The sequence below is a fragment of the Myotis yumanensis genome, unplaced genomic scaffold, assembly GCF_028538775.1.
Source record: "Myotis yumanensis isolate MYYU_CA2020_CCGP unplaced genomic scaffold, mMyoYum1.0.hap1 SCAF_11, whole genome shotgun sequence".
NCBI classification, from domain to species: domain Eukaryota; kingdom Metazoa; phylum Chordata; class Mammalia; order Chiroptera; family Vespertilionidae; genus Myotis; species Myotis yumanensis.
Genome location: NW_027223762.1, coordinates 44448570 through 44466103, shown reverse-complemented (window position 1 = coordinate 44466103; position 17534 = coordinate 44448570). Strand labels below are relative to the sequence as shown.

At 46.4% G+C, this 17534-nt stretch overlaps 1 protein-coding gene across 1 annotated transcript in view; it reads left to right on the top strand.

The window, feature by feature from the left end:
• The first annotated feature begins 12237 nt into the window (after nt 1-12237).
• Nucleotides 12238-17534, top strand: part of SLC4A5 (solute carrier family 4 member 5) — a 73979-nt gene continuing 68682 nt past the window's right edge. The window contains exons 1-2 of the mRNA XM_070429507.1: nt 12238-12322; nt 15122-15202. Of these exons, the coding sequence (XP_070285608.1) occupies nt 15124-15202 (79 nt within the window). The 5' untranslated portion in view covers nt 12238-12322; nt 15122-15123. The remainder of the gene's footprint in view (nt 12323-15121; nt 15203-17534) is intronic.

Sequence of the window (17534 nt, the reverse complement as noted above, 5' to 3'; positions counted from 1 at the left end):
CATTCCTATCCCTGTCAAAATCCTGGACTTATAAACGCTGAGGTGGAGGGGTTCCAACCTCTCAAAGATTTGTGCCCCAAGCGTCATTTTGTTTTTCTATTTAATTTTTCATATTTAATTCCTGGTACTAATAGGTTAAGAAAGTAAAAAATTTCCCAAGTGCTGATTTATAGGTAATGTTTATAAGCACACACAAAATATTCAGTTTCACAAATAGTAACATTCATTGATTCCTTTAAATACAATAGCAATCCTTATTTTAAGCTAAGTGCAACAATAATTGAATACAATATAGCTAAATACATGTAATTTGTATATCCTATGCTACAGGAAGTGGAGGGAGTGGTTTTCCATAGCCATATTTGGTTTCAGATCCTTTGGACATCTCAGATACCTGTTTTACTCACTTGAAATGATTCTGCAAAAGGATATTAAAGTCAAAGGCATTGCACTGACGTATGAAGGGAATGCCAATGAAAGCACTATGCCTAGTGTCAATCTGGGAACCAGATTACAAAGTAGAAGCTAGAATCTGTCACTGTCTCCTCAGCAACGCCGGGATAGTCTACTGGTGCCTGAGCGAAGAGCTCACGTGGTATTTCACACTCGAGTTGCCATGGGCACTCTTCCCTATTAAAGTGACTTGGCCATGACCAGTCTAAGCAGATTGGGACAAATTCCAGCCTGTATCTGCTGCCGGAGGCCACGGCAGCATCTGGTAAATGTGGGCATCCAGCTCCACATGCAAGACAAGGCTGTGCTCTGCCATCTTGGCCGTGCTCTCTGTGCCTATTAAGTCCTTAATCTCTGGTTTTTCTTTCTTGCTTTTTTTCCCCCTTATAAATTATAAGGAATGATCTGTTCCTCAGAGTCTGCATTTTGTTTCAGTGCATCCTCATGGTGTTAATAGGTTCCTCTGCCTCTTGCATTTCCTCTGCATTGTTAGATGTAGAGCAGTGATTCTCAAAGTGCAGTCCCCTGACCAAACAGCATTAGCATCACCTGGGAACTTGCAGGAGGGGCTGACTCCTGCCTGTCCCAGTGGGGCTGGCCATCAAGGTCACCATCTGGGTGAGGTCTAGCATTCCATTGTTGCTGTCAGCCATTGAAGTAGAAAGGTCAGAACAACTGGGGTGGCTGCAGGTACAATATTGGGTGAGGTAGCGGTTGGTCTCTTGATGGGTTGGCATACAGGTATTTCTAGGTTTTTATTTCCTAACAATGAAAAAGAACTTTCTGGAAAATGTCAGAACAATTGGAATGATGGGCCTATGTTGAAATAGTTAGCTTAGCTGATTTAATGTGCTTTGAAAACTATCTGATTACTAATGGTCCCATGTTCCTTGCCTTTCTCAGGGAAGTGAAGCGACGAGTTTTCACTCTCAATGTTTAGGCCATCAGATCTTGACACTTCCTGTAGGACAGGGGAGCTGAGCTATGGCAGACCCTCCTGTGGAGTTCGAGGTTGCCTACATACTTGGCAGCCAAGGGCACCACCTGGTTTAGAAAGACCCTTGGCTGGGCCCTTCAGCGGCACTAATGGCTTGTCAAGTTTTCATGAAAAGTGAAAGCCAGGCCTGTTTTGCAAGAAGCGACACTTTTGTCTTTAGTGGGGAAGGTCAGCCAGGACTGGTCATCCTGGCAGGCAGCCAGGACCTCAAACAATTGAGCAAGGACCGAAGGTGGGACTGAACTTCGTGAACTTGAGGAGTAAACACAACTTGCTTACCAGGTTGTGAAATCAAACTTTGTTTTCCAAAGCCCTAGTGGACAAAATCCAAGATAAATTACTCAAAACCCGTCTTGATACTCCTTCGTAAAAAATGAAAGGGCAAAGGGCAGCCTCAGGGAAACTGGGATGAGTTGGTCGCCTAGTCTCACCAGTCTTTGATCCCATGGATTAATGAGAGAAACTAGGATGTAGGGTGACTGTGATAGTTCAGCCATGGCCTCTGAAACACAGCTTTCCACATGTCTGCTATAGGTGGCCCAAGCCAGTGGTCGGCAAACTGCGGCTTTCGAGCCACATGAGACTCTTTGGCGCCTTGAGTGTGGCTCTTCCACAAAATACCGACTTCTGCACATGGGCCACGAAGTTTCAATCGCACTGTACATGCACGCCCGCACGTGGTATTTTGTGGAATAGCCACACTCAAGGGGCCAAAGAGCCGCATGTGGCTCGCAAGCCGCAGTTTGCCAACCACTGCCCTAGGCCCAAGGGGGCGGCTTCTTCACCGAGGGAAAACTTTACCTTATCTAGGAAGAAAGTGAGGACTTTAAACCAGAAGATAAGTTTCCTACCTGGAAGGGAAAGTAAACCACAAGATATGGGTCTGAAGACGCTCAGAATCCACAGAAGGGCCTGAGGAAGAAGGAGGCAGAGTTCATTTTTTAATGGAGCTTCCAGCCCCTGCTCTTTCTCATACAGTGGGGCTTTGACTTACGAGTGACCCGACTAACGAATTTTTTGAGATACCAGCTGTCTCTCCGCCGATTTTTTGCATTGAGTTGATAGAGTAATTTGAGTTAACGAGCTCCTTAACGAGCTCGGTCTCAGAACGAATTAAACTCGTAAGTCAAGGCCCCACTGTATGTCTAGGAGCCCATGGACAAGTATTATTCTCTGAGCCTCATGTCTGCAAGGTTGGGGATGAAATTGTCTTTTCACAGGACAGTTGAGAGAGTTACATGAGGGAGGGCGTGTGTAGTGCCACACCCAGCACCTGGCACCTGGATTTGCCTCACTGCGGGAGACTTCCCAGAATGCTCCTCTCCACCTCCCCCACCTACTTCCCACTCACTGTCTCTTCCTTCTTGTCTCCTTCCAAACGTCCCATTGCCCACTTCTTCCTCCTCGTCAGATCTTTCCTACTCACTGAAGAGGAATTAATAAAAATGAAGCCAAAATCTGCATAAAACTTAGAAAAACCACCCATAATGTTTTTCTTTCAGGGTTTGGTTTGTACAACTGACTTCTTGATTGTCCTAGTCTGTATCATTCTCTGAAGAATCAGGATTTGGGGTTGGAAGAGCTAGAGTGGAGGTGGGACTTGGAAGGTTCAGGCCCATGGAGCAAGGAGGCAAACAGTCTGACATTTTTCTTGAGAACTGTCTATTTTAGAGGAGCCCCTTCTATCCAGGGAATTGCCTTCGCTGGCTCCATGGTGATTGGACAAGCGAACGGGCCCGTAATAAACCTCCCTAGGACATGCTGATTAGATAAACCAATGAGAATCATGGAAGACACTGAAATTAGATTAGAAAGCGTAAGACCAATGTTACTTTTACAGTGTCTATGAATAGACAAAGACCTTCTGGTTCTAAAATGGTTGGTGGGGCAATAGAGGAGGGGCTATGTTAATTGCAGAGGTAGGAAAAAAGAGAGGTGGGTGGATTCCATCCGCAAGGCCCACCCCAAAGGAATTGGATTCAGGGCCCAGGAGCAGCGGGCCACTGCTCTGGTGAGTAGAGTGGATTTTAATTATTGAGTTACAGACTTGTGGGTGCTGGTCTGGGGTGTGAGTGAATGAACCAAATAGTAAGGAGAGTATTCCCCAGCCCACTGAGGGTCAGGTCAGAATTTGATCTCTTTTTGCCAAAGGCCTGTGCTCGACTTAGAGTGCAAAGATAAGGGGCAATCTGGTTAAATGAAGCTATCGCTCTTCCTGCATAGGAAAGGATAAGTAGGACAGTGGCCAGGTTGTCCTGTAGCAGTGTCGCTTTCTATGCTCCTCTGTCCCCACCTTCGGGGGGCGGGGGGGGGGGGGGGGGAGCTTGTCCGTGCCTACACGTCAGTGCAATGTCAGACCTGCAGTGGGGGGCTGAGACCTATGCCTGGTTATATTCTCCGCCCGGAGGTCTGACCACCTCTCTTCAGTCCATGCTTTTCACAGTGGTTGGTCCTGTGCCTACTTCACCCTTCTTCCAATTCGATCCGGTTATTGAGGGCATCTTCCCGGAGGCTCCTAAGAGCCCAGCAGGCATGGACTTGTGTAAAAATCCCCACTTCGGCTAAGCTGGCCTCCTTTCACTGCTTCTTGGGCTCTTTAGGGAATGAGAGGAAAGGGATGCCCGAGGGGCCCCGGAACCAGTCCGCATCTGTCTCCCTGGATGTAACCGGCTGTGCAGTTCTTGCGTGTCGGGAATCTGGAGATCGGTTAGCTTTCCAAGAAAAGGGTCATCCAGCCCTTCATGGAATTCTGGCTTAGGAATACAGAGCCCTCTGTCCCCAAGGCAGGGCGTTTCATCCTCCCTCTAAGCCAGTGGTTCTCAACCTTCTGGCCCTTTAAATGCAGTTCCTCATGTTGTGACCCCCAACCATAAAATTATTTTTGTTTCTACTTCATAACTGTAATGTTGCTACTGTTATGAATCGTAATGTAAATATCTGATATGCAGGATGGTCTTAGGCGACCCCTGTGAACGGGTGGCGACCCACAGGTTGAGAACCGCTGCTCTGAGCGTTCACCGGGGGACTTGGAACTGAGCCTTGAGCTCATGATCTGGGGGATGTTCGCAGGAGTACCCTGATGACCCACCAGCTATGCTTTTTCTCCCCCTCATCCCCAGCTAAGGAGAGCCTGTGTCCCCATCTACTGCAGGCGCTCTAAGTGGCTATGGCTTGACCGAGTGCCTGCTCACTCTCCTTCCAGTCAAGTGCCTCTTCCCAGAGAGGCAGTAATGGAGCACTTAGACCTAGCAATGGAGACACGCAAACATCTTCTCCTTCCCTGCCCTGCTCTTTGACCAGCCCTGGTGGCCATGGCAACAAAGGAGATACATCAGCGTGAGTGATGTTGGCACAGGAAATGGGTGAGACAGCATGTTCTCCAATGTTACCATTACCCAAACCAGAATCAACTGGCCTTGGGTTTCCTTGGCTCAAATGTAGAAACGTTGGCTTTTGAGCTTCTTGAGGTCTATGTCCCTATCGGAAGAATGGGGCTCTGTGTTTCTGCTAATGTATTATCTCTGAAGTACATCATTGGGATGGTTGTATACAACCTTGAGGACAGGAGCCCGTCAAGATTCCTTTACTCAAATCTTAGCTGGTTTGCCTCAGTGGATGGAGCATCAGCCTGTGGACCAAAGGGTCCCCAGTTCAAGCGCACGTAGCTCATCTGTAAATGAGTGCTCACACTCGCCGAGCACTATTCTAATGTTTTATGTATATTAGACCATTTTATCCTGACCATAAACCTATGAGATACAGAGTAAAAGCTCAATAAATTCTAAGCTGATATTTTAATCATGATTTTTGGTCATTTGCATCCCAAATGTAACTGAAATTGCATTTAAAATGTATAAAAATTTTCTGAATATTTAACATATTTGCCCTATTCAGTTTTCCCATCCAGGAATATGATACCTTATTTTACGTTTCTTAGCAAAATGTTATCATATATCCTCAGATAAGACATGCATTTCTAGATAAGTTTATTTCTATATGTTTTAGGAATTTTGTCACTATTGAAAATAAAATATTTTCCACATTATCTCTTTTTTTAATTAAAAAAGTTTTTCAATTATAATTGACCTACAATATTATATTAGTTTCAGGTATACAATATAGTGATGAGATATTTATATAACTTATAAAGTGATCACCCCAATAAGTCTAGTACCCACCTGACGCCATACTAGTACCTAGTTATTACAATATTATTGACTACATTCCCTACCTATCCCCATGACTATTTTTATAGCTTCCCTCCCATTATATCTTTTCCTCAGTGTTGGTGTTTCCAGGTTCTCATTAATGAATCACCCCCAGAGGGCCCACAGCCCTCTCATTTTAGGCTGACAATTTAGATCACATACCCACTGATAGAAACGAGGCACAGGTGGCCAGAGGACGGTCCCAGGGCCTGGGAAGTATAGCCTGGGTAGGGAGGAGTGAGCTAGCGCTGGGTCTCTCCCAGGGCCTGTCTGAGGGATGAGTTCCCAGGTACCTGCAGTTCCTCTGAGACCTCAGTTATTCCCAACACGTCTGCCCCAGTGGCAGCTTTGTCAGAGGCCAAACTTGTGGCCGTAGGGGGCCAAGCTGCTTAGGTAAAGGGTCTGCCATCCAGTAGTAAAGCCTCATTCTTCTCTGGGAAATACAGCCTCTGTCGAGTCCTTAACAGTCCGCCTTTGCCAGCCTCCACCCAGGCCTCCAGAGGGCAGCAGAGAGCAGGCGCAGAGGAAGGACCTGCCAGGGGAATCTTGGTTCCCTGAGAAGTAAAAATGACTGCTCCATTCCTGCAAACTGCCAGGAATCTCTCTCCCACCTCCTCACAATAGACGTGCTGTGAGCCTCCTGGGAGTGTCATAATTGTAATAATATTGCTAGTTAATACTGATTATTTCCCAGGGGCCAGATATTAACCTAAGATTTTATATATATATATATATATATTAGTTCTCATAACAATTCAAGGTAGATATAATTAGTATTACCATTTTTTCAGTGGTAGAAATTGAAGAGAGAGAGAGAGAGAGAGAGAGAGAGCGAGAGAACACTTATCCAAGATCCCACAGTTAATAGAGCCAGTATTTGTGTTTTGTTTTGTTTTCCCCCTCACCCGAGGATATTTTTCCATTGATTTTTAGGGAGAGTGGGAGAGAGAGGAAAAGACAGAAACATTGATTAGCCCTGACCAGGATCAGGGGAGGAGCCTGCAACCAAGTACGTGCCCTTGACCTTGATCGGAATCGAACCCGGGACCCTTTGGTCTGCAGGCCCATGCTCTATCCACTAAGCAAAACCAGCTAGGGCTAGAGCCAGTATTTGAACACAACCATTTATGAGTCTCTATCTAGGTACCAGGAATACATCAGTGAACAGGACAAAGTCCCTGCAATATTAGAGGAACAGACAATAAATGAGTAAACAAATAAATACATAATATGGTTTTGAGTAGAAATGCCATTTAGACAAAAGCAGAGTTAAGCACTAAGGAGGGGCATTTTGAAGGATGGTCTGGGAGGGCCTATTTGTGTAGCTGGCATTTGATCAGAGAGTTGAATACATGCCCAAGGTTGGGGAAGCAGTACGTGCAAAGGTCCTGAGGTGGGAATGAGCTTGAGGTGTTAGAGGAACAGCAGGATGTGCGGTTTGGCTGGTGCAGAGTGAGCCGAGGTCTGTGCTGTTGCTGGCTGGCTACAGACCACAGCTGTGATCAGGGGGTAGGTGACATGGGGCATGGAGAGGACCTGTCCACGGTGTAATCTGAGCCTGGCCTCTTTGGCCTTCTCAGCTTCCCTATAATATATCTCATCTTTTTCTTTTTGCCCTCCTGTGCGGTCTTGACACCGTCACAGTATGTTCCCTCCTCAACCCTGGATACGGTTCAAAAGCCGCTAAAGTCGACAAGAATCTGGGACAGCTAGTCTTGTACCACCCGCCAAAGCTTGGCGCAAACAATCCGAGAGCCAAAAATTACACATACTGAAGTGAGTCTTGTGGGTAAATTCTAGATAAGCCTGCTGGGGCCCTCAGTGAACTCACATGCCCACCAACACCCGGGCCTGAAATTCGCAGGCCTCTCCCGGTTAGCGAGCTCGTTCTCTCAGGGAACCTTGCCCCCCACCACATGCCAGGGCCCCCGGTCAATCCTGCCTAAACCCTGCCATGTGTTAAACTCAGGTGGGGCTCAGCTGGCATTTGGCCAGGAGATGGAAGGAAACCTGTCCCTGTGAGTAGCCACCCCTGTCTGCCAGGTCTCTAAAGGAAATGGAGGCACAGAGGTCAAAAGCTGCAAATGACCAAGGTCTTTGCCCCTCCTCCCTCCTATAGAGCCCATGGTTGAGGTGACCCATGTGGAGTACTCTTCTGGCCTGGGTTAGAGGGAACCTAGAGCCTAGAACTAGAGAGGGGTGAACAGTCTAATCTAGGATTTCTCAGCCTCAGCACTATTGCCAGTTGGGGTCCAGCTAACTCCCCTGTGCAGGTGTCTTGTGCAATGTGGGATGTTGGCAGCATCCCTCACCTCTACCTACCAGAGGCAAGTAAACTCTCCTTTCAGTGTGCCAACCAAACGTGTCTCCAGATATGGCCAAATATAAAACACCTCTGACTAAGGACCATAGGGTCCAATCTTTTTCCTTTCTTCTAAACCAACACATGGGTCTCAGCTGACCACTCTGGTGCAAGGAAGGACTGAAAGCCCCAAGCATTTACCCTAGTGCTTAAAGCCAGCTGGTGAACCAGTCTCCTTGGCAGTAATGTGGAAAGAGGCCAGAGGGGAGGGAGAGGAGAGAAAAGGGATGCCTGGATCCTCTCTCAATAGCCTTCCCCTCATGGAGCCAAACCATGGGGGAGGGCAGGGATGGAGTTGGTCATCGGCATCATGGGACCAGGTCTCACTCTCTCCCGTACTACCATCTCTCAGACACACACACACACACACACACACACACCCCTCTGCCACTCTGTATTGGCTCTGTTCTCTCCCTGTGAAGACAGGCTTTCTCCAGAGATGAAAGATAGCTGAGTGCAGGATGAGAAGGTTAATAGTGGGCTCTTTTAGACCAAGAGGTTTACAAGCAGTAACACGAGGTTATAGGTATCAATGAGGGGGGTCTGGAGGGGTATGGAGAGCAGTTACAGCGTTTGGACAGGTTCAAGCCTGGGACTACTGAGAGGGCACGATCCTCTCGTGGCAAAGCCACGTGCAAGTCCCAGCACAATTACAGCCAAAGGCTATAGTTGTAAGCTTGACCTTATGGTCCGAACCTCTGGTCCCACGTGGCTGAGTGATGTAGGTTGGGGGAGGTGCAGCAAGTAAACAAAGCTTGATCAGGTGCATGTAATTGAGTAGATTTGAAACCCGCAAGAACGTTGTGGCCATGCCCTTACTTTGCCTCGTGGGAACTGGCAATAAAATAAAGACTCAGCTTGCAGGCTGTGGCGCTGTCTCTCCCTCAGAGAGCTGTGTCCCACCCAGCCTCGGCTTTTTTCTCTTGTCTGTCTTATCTAAATCCTTCACCGCCCCCTCTCAGGTTCACTCATGGCCGAGCGGGCTCTGCACAGTGGGGTCCAGACCAGAGGTCGCAGTACATGAAGCCACGAGGGACTATGGAGGGGGAAAAGGACGATGTTTGAAGACTCAAGGTCTTCACTGGATTGAAAAGCAGGAAGGAAGAGAGTCAGAATTAGGAAGTCGTCCACTAATAGTCCCAACCTTCACCCCAGCTCCATGAATGTCTGTCATGCTGCAGAGACACAGATTCAAACAATCACAGGCTGTTAGCGCTTGAAGGAAACCTAGATACCATTTAGTCCAGTGGTCGGCAAACTGCAGCTCGCGAGCCACACATGGCTCTTTGGCCCCTTGAGTGTGGCTCTTCCACAAAATACCAACTTCTGTGCATGGGCCTCGAAGTTTCAATCGCACTGTACATGTGCGCCCGCACGTGGTATTTTGTGGAAGAGCCACACTCAAGGGGCCAAAGAGCTGCATGTGGCTCGCGAGCTGCAGTTTGCCAACCACTGATTTAGTCCCATCGACTCCATGCAGGTTCTTTGATCCATCAGCTTTGGGATTTGGGGGTGATATTTACTCACAATCTTTCCCTTATGCTTGAAATCAAATGAGAAATAAGATATAGAAGTCAGACAGCTAGAAATCAAGATAGCTTTATAACACGTGAAGCTGATGGGAGGATTTGGTTTAGGATGTATAACAATCGAGCTTCCCAATTCCCCCCTAGAATCAAGCTGATCTACTTAGCACTGGAAGACTCCCTACCTGGGTCAGAACCTGTCCTGGGTAGTTTACTGCAAAGAGAGGGGGTGAGGGGGGCAGCTCAGGCCTTCTCTGGGCAGGTGGTTCTCAGGAGGAGTCATGGCACAGGACCATGGTATTCCCCCAGATTCCTCAAACACACGAGCCACTCACCCTCCACCTGAGAAGGGAGTAGAGAGTACCTTTCTCAAGACGTCAGAAAGGACAGAATCTTCTACTTAGTAGGGAAGGGAAAGTGCTTGAGGAGAGGGGAGTTCCCCATGACAAGCCACTATTTATTTTTAAAAATATATTTTATTGATTTTTTACAGAGAGGAAGGGAGAGGTATAGAGAGTTAGAAACATCGGTGAGAGAGAAACATCGATCAGCTGCCTCCTGCACACCTCCCACCGGGGATGTGCCTGCAACCAAGATACATGCCCTTGACCGGAATCGAACCTGGGACCCTTCAGTCAGAAGGTCGACGCTCTATCCACTGAGCCAAACCAGTCAGGGCAAGCCACTATTTATTAAGTGGGAGCTCTGCTCCAGGGTCACACAGCTCTGGGGACAGAATAAGGTTCACTAGACTCCTAATGTGGAGGCTTTACCGTTCTATACTTTTATGTACTCGCAGCAGGTCACATGAATCTCCTACACCAGTGATGGCGAACATATGACACGCGTGTCAGAGGTGACATGCGAACTCATTTTTTTGGTTGATTTTTCTTTGTTAAATGGCATTTAAACATATAAAATAAATATCAAAAATATAAGTCTTTGTTTTACTATGGTTGCAAATATAAAAAAATTTCTATATGTGACACGGTACCAGAGTTAAGTTAGGGTTTTTCAAAATGCTGACACGCCGAGCTCAAAAGGTTCGCCATCACTGTCCTACACCATCATTTAAGAGGTCTTCTCATCTCTTCCTCCACCACCACCACTGCCTCCACCAGTGGAGCTATACTTCTACCACCTCCATCTACCCCTCACCAGCTACACCTACACCTCACCACCTCCATCTACACCTCACCACCTCCATCTATACCTCACCACCTCCATCTACACCTCACCACCTCCATCTACACCTCACCACCTACACCTACACCTCACCACCTCCATCTACACCTCACCACCTCATCTACACCTCACCACCTCCATCTACACCTCACCACCTCCATCTACGCCTCACTACCTCCATCTATACCTCACCACCTCCATCTACGCCTCACCACTTCCATCTATACCTCACTACCTCCATCTATACCTCACCACCTCCATGTACGCCTCACCACTTCCATCTATACCTCACTACCTCCATCTATACCTCACCACCTCCATCTACACCTCACCACCTTCGTCTACATCTCATCCCCTCCATCTATCCCACACCACCTCCATCTACCCCTCACCATCTCCATCTACACCTCACCACTTCCATCTATATTTCACCACCTCATCTACACCTCACCACCTCCACCTACACCTCACCACCTCCATCTACACCTCACCACCTCCATCTATACCTCATCACCTTCATCTACACCTCACCACCTCAATTTATGCCCAATTACCATATTGACACACCTACCACTTTCACCTCTGCCATTTCCACCATCATTACTACCACTTCCCTTTTTGTTAGCAGGCAGCCAGCACGGACCATGTGGGTGGGGAGGCAGAAGTGAACTAGAAGGTTACTCACAAGGCTCTGGTCTTGAAAAGTCTTCAAGTCTTTGAGATCCAAGACCTCTCCAGCTTTTGATCTCCCCTTTTCCCTCAAAAAAGATAACCTTGGAATATTTAATGAAGATTGTGATAAAGATAAGAAACAGAAGTACACATGTTTATACAAACTCATTGATCACGAGTACAGACTGCCAAACTTCTAAGCCACATCCCAATCTGATAGGTGCATATTTAGGCACCTACAGTGTTGTAAGGTCTACTATTGGCACCTCAGCAGTTCTCAAACGTAATGACCTACAGGTTAAAGACATTCAAGGAAGTTGTAATTTTGGGTGCCAGCCATCAGGGTCACCTCAATAGGTAATGCCAGACCCAGGCCTCTGCAGGCTCCTGGATGAGCCACCACCTGTCTGTAATAATGGGTGACCCTGGGGTGGGGCTGGATCATCTGTAAGGACTCTTAGACCTCCACCTCTAACATCCCTGCAAGACAGAATCCAAAAAGTATCTGGAATAGAAACTATGCAGGGAGATAAACCAACCCTTCAGAATCCAGGCTGAAACCTAACACTCCCATAAAAAGATCACCAAGTTAAAAAAATAAATAAAATAAAATACCACCAAGTTAAAATCCAAGAAGAAATTTAGAGCAAAGACATCTGCCTGTGATCTCAGCCAGCTCTGTTAAGACCCTGCACTACGCCGGTCTGTTAGCCAACAGGCTCACCCTGCAGGACTGTCCCTCCCCCCACCCTGGTCACATGGCTGGCCGCCACGAGCCCACAAGTCAATCTCCTATGCCCCAAATACTGTTCAGCCTAGAAATCACAGTGTGTCCTTCTAGCCATCCAACAGCAACAGAGCGAGGGAGTCTGGCCTTCCGGAGACTTGGGTCGTGGTTTCTGGTGCTAAGACTGTGGAGGTAAGTTTGCATCTCGGAGCTTCAGGGGTAGCGGACAGGCTATGCACCTAAGGGACACGTGCTTCGCAGTGAGAGCGCAGGGTGTTTGAGACTGAGCTCCATGCACGGAGAAGGAAAACACCATGAAAGCTGAATAAATGCTCCCAGTGGCCATTGGACATTTGCCTCTCCTTAAAAAAGATGTATTAGTCACCCTGGTGCCTTGAGTTTGCTGGTTTGGGACACAAAATATCACGCCACACGAATAGAAATGACAGGAGACTCATTCCCTCCGACACCCCGGTGAGTTAGGGGTTTTTTGGTTCTCCTCTGATGGAGCTGAGAATCGTTTCTTCTAGGCATGTGCATTCCTATCGTCTTTGCCAAATTTATGAGACTGGCTGAAATATTTATAAAGTAGGAAAACCCCTTGAGATTTGCCTCTTTCCAGGAAAACTATGGGAAAATAAATCACATCTGTTAATGTAACATCTCGGGATAGAAACGGAATCATGGCTGGCCTCCTTTCATTACCCATTTCTGTAGTTAGGTCTTGAATGCAGTACCTGGTTTTGTTACTGGTGGTTTGCTTAGGGATATTCTGTTTGCTTGCTTTGTCTTTCCTCTCCTGGGGCATGCGTGGGGTGGGGGGTGGGGAAGGGGAAGGTGCAGCTGCAATGTTGGGAGGGTGGCCTTTCTCTAGCTTCTAGTTTAGCTTTTTATTTTAAAAAAAAATACTTTTAAAAATGATTTTATTGATTTGTAGAGAGAGAGGAAAAGAGAGGTATAGTGAGATAGAAACATCAATGACTGGAGAGAATCATTGATCTGCTGTCTCCTGCACGCCCCCTACTGGGGATCGAGCCTGACTGGGAATCAAACCGAGACCTCCTGGATCATAGGTCAACTCTAACCTCTTGGTTCCTGGGTCAATGCTCAACTGCTGAGCCACACTGGCCGGGCTCTAGCTTAGCTTTTAAAAGCCCAGCATGACCCTATGTCAGTGGTTCTCAACCTTCCTAATGCCGCAACCCTTTAATACAGTTCCTCATGTTGTGGTGACCCCCAACCATAAAATTATTTTTGTTGCTGCTTCATAACTGTAATTTTGCTACTGCTATGAATAGTAATGTAAATATCTTGCCAGAACCTGTTTGGCTCAGTGGATAGAGCGTCGGCCTGCAGACTCAAGGGTCTCGGGTTCAATTCCGGTCAAGGGCATGTACCTTAGTTGTGGGCACATCCCCAGTGGGGGGCGTGCAGGAAGCAGCTGATCGATGTTTCTCTCTCATTGATGTTTCTGGCTCTCTATCTCTCTCCCTTCCTCTCTGTAAAAAATCAATAATATATATATATATATATATATATATATATATATATTTAAATATATTTTATTATATTTTATTTAGTTACCAGGGTTTTGATCAGGGTTCCTCAAACTACGGCCCTCGGGCCACATGCAAATACAAATATTGTATTTGTTCCCGTTTTGTTTTTTTTACTTCAAAATAAGATATGTGCAGTGTGCATAGGAATTTGTTCTTAGTTTTTTTTTAAACTATAGTCCGGCCCTCCATCGGTCTGAGGGACAGTGAACTGGCCCCCTGTTTAAAAAGTTTGAGGACCCCTGGTTTTGATGGTCAAAATGTGCTGGCCATCCATAAGGTTGGCTGTACCTCCATCTCCTTGCTGCAGGGGATGAGGAGGCTGCTGGGCAGGGCCCCTGAGTGTCTGCTTGTGGGTGTGGCACCCAGTCCTTAACCTTACAGTCGGGTTTGGATTCCCAGGGACCCCAGGTATGATTCCAGGCTGCTGGCAGGGGCAGTAAAGTCGAATGGGGCCCTTAAGCGACTGAGAACAGAAGATAATTTGATCTGATCTCTCACTGTGAAGCCATGTTTCCCACCAATACCATCTATGATCTAAAGATGGATGGAAAATAACCGGTGGCTAGTTGGACAGTAGAGGGGCTGGTGTAAGGAAAACTGCTGGTACAAGTTCTTTCATTTGCTACATGGCAGGGGCTGGTGTGTTGCTGACACAATTCCTTAGGTAACATTTTACTGTGGATGGTTGTACTGGTGAATACTCTTTGGATACGAGTAACTCAAATCAACTGAAGGTAGCTGAAGAGGAAAGGGGGTATTATAGGGCCATTGGGAGTGTCAGGAATTCAGCTAGGCCTTAGGAAGGGCCTGGAACCCCGAAGTGGGAGGCTTATCTAGACCACCCTTCCTCCCATCTCTCATGTCTTCATTTCTTTCTGTCCTCTTCTTCCTCCCTCCCTTCCTTGGATCCAGGAATCAGGGAGATTCCAATTTTAATCTTGGCTCCACCATGACTGGCTCTGTGACACAGAAAAAATTGCTTAATTCTCAAAATTCTTAATTCTTCAAAATGTACTAGGGCTTTTCTGTGACCTAGTAAACATGCTCTCTTTGTAATGTTCCACTGGTAATGGAAAAAACAGGTGTGTTCTCTTTTTGTTGGAGATAGTTGAGCTTCTTCAATTTGTCTATACAGTGGGGCCTTGACTTACGAGTTTAATTCGTTCCGAGACCGAGCTCGTTAAGGAGCTTGTTAACTCAAATTACTCTGTCAACTCAATGCAAAAAATCGATGGAGAGACAGCTGGTATCTCAAAAAACTCGTTAGTCAGGACACTCGTAAGTCAAGGCCCCACTGTACATTCTTTTGCCTGAATTTTTTCATCTGCGTTAAGGTCTTCCACTATGACTGTGGATTTAACCATTTCTCCTTGAAAGTCTAGCTTCTCGTGTCGCACACATACTGAGGCTGTGTTCGTCTTTTACTTTACAGTCATGAAGGTGGAGGAGGAGGAGGCTGGGGCAGGGAAGCTGGACCCTGCTAACTATAGGAGGCGATGTCAGGACCAGGAAGGTAAGGTCACCTTGAGAACTTGATGCAGATCCCAGGAGGGTCTGAGAATCCCTTGAACATTCTTATAACCACCCTTCCAGCTGGGGAATCTGCAGAGCTCGTCCCTTTTCCTGGCTCACCCACATTGTCTCTTCTTGATCCTGTGGAGCCGGCGTTCCCTGTGTCTTAAAAGGACCACGTGGTCAGGCTGGAACAGGAATGTGGCACTTTGCTTGTATGGATTAGGGCACAAAATGAAACTCACCTAATTTTACAAGATCTACAAACCATACTAAATGCCAAATATCAACATTTTATAGATTCTAAAAATGGCAGTTCAGCTAAACCAGTGCAAGAGAGTGTTGAGTGGAGGTATTTCTGTTGCTGACTCAGAGGCCCCAAGGATCCTACACTCAGAGAGGCAGCCACAGGGCTTATAAGAGGCGACCAGACAGGCTGTGGCCCCACGTGGAGGCCAAGGCTGATCTCGCTGCCCAGCTGGAAGCTTGCTGAGCTGCAGACTGTGTAGAGACACCCTGAGGCTGCCACGGGAGAAGAATGCAGTGAGGAGTTCCTGGGAGAACTTGGCATTGCCCCGAGCAAACTGCACCTGTTCGCCGTGGGAGAAGAGGTCCCACAGAGCAAAGAAGGAAGAAGGTTAGCCATTCCCCACGGTTCACCAGCTTAATGGCCGTGCTCTGATGATGGGAGCCAAAAAATAAAAGACACTGAAAAAGAAACAAACATGGCCCTCGCTGGTTTGGCTCAGTGGATAGAGTGTTGGCCTGTGGACCGTAAGGTCCCAGGTTCGATTCCAGTCAAGGGCATGTACCTTGGTTGCAGGCTCCTCCCTGGCCCGGGCCCTGGTCAGGGGACCTGCAGGAGGCAACCAATCGATGTGTTTCTCTCACATTGATATTTCTCTCTGTCTTTCCTTCTCCAACTCTCTAAAATCAATGGAGAAATATCCTTGGGTTAGGATTAAAAAAATAAAATAAAATAAAGATCATGAAGGAAAATATTAAAAAAGCACACAAACGAACATGGAACAAGGTAGATGCAGAGTGGAAAGTGAACTATGACCCTGACAACCATCTCCCCTGATTTCTTTAATAAATCCCTTTACGTATCTAGCCCCTTACAATTTCATAATCATGTTCCCGTACACCATGTCATTCTATCTTCTGATAAACCTTGCCCAGCCAGTAAAGAAAGGACTTTGTATGCCTGCATAACAGATGAGGACACCGAGTCCCAGAGAGGAAGATGTGCATGACCACAGACAAGCAAAGGACGAGCCAGGGAGCCTGCAGGGCAGTGACTCTCCCAGGCTCCGCTTGATGCAACGTCTGTGTGATGTCTGCACTCAGCATGTGCATCCCGCACGTGCATTTCAGGAGTCTGAGCCCAGAGGCAGTCCGCCCTTCCGTGAAAAAATATCAAGTCAATGTAGTTCTGGAAAAGTCAAAAGTTCTTCCTCCAAGATCAGGAATAGGATAAGGATGCCCACTCTTACCACTCTTATTAACACAGCACGGTAAGTCCTAGCCAGAGCAATTAGGCAAAAATAAAATACGTAAAAGGCATACAAATTGGAAAAGAAATGCAACTGTCTCTATTTGCAGATGACACGGTCTCATATATAGAAAACTCTAAAGACTCCACCAAAAACCTGTTAGAATTAATAAACAAATTCAGTGAAGTTGCAAAATGCAAAATCAGCATAGGAAAGTCCGTTGCATTTCTGTGCACTAATAAACTATGAGAAAGAAAACAATCCCATTTACAACAAATAGAACAAACTACCTAGGAATAAAAAAATTTAACCAAAGAGGTGAAAGACGTGTACACTGAAAACACTAAGATATTGATAAAAGAAACTGAAGTAGACACAAATAAATGAAAGGTAGATAACTTATGCTCATGGTTTGGAAGAATTAATATTGTTAAAGTGTCTAAACTACCCAAAGCCATCTACAGATTCAATGTAATCCTTATCAAAATTCCAATGGCATTTTTCACAGAAATAGAACAAATAATTCAAAAATTTGTAGGGAACCACAAAAGATTCCAAATTGTCGAAGTAATCTTGAGAAAGAAGAACAAAGTTGGAGGCATCGTGTGTCCTGATTTCAAACTATATTACCAAGCCATAGTAACCAAGACAGTATGGTATTTGCATTAAAAAGATATATATCAATGGAACAGAGCAGAGGGTCCGGAAATAAACCCACACACGTATGTTCAACTTCCAACAATATACATCGGGGAAAGAATAGTCTCTTTAGTAAACGGTGATGTGACAGTCACATGTAAAAGAACAAACTGGATCACTATCTTACACAAAACATGA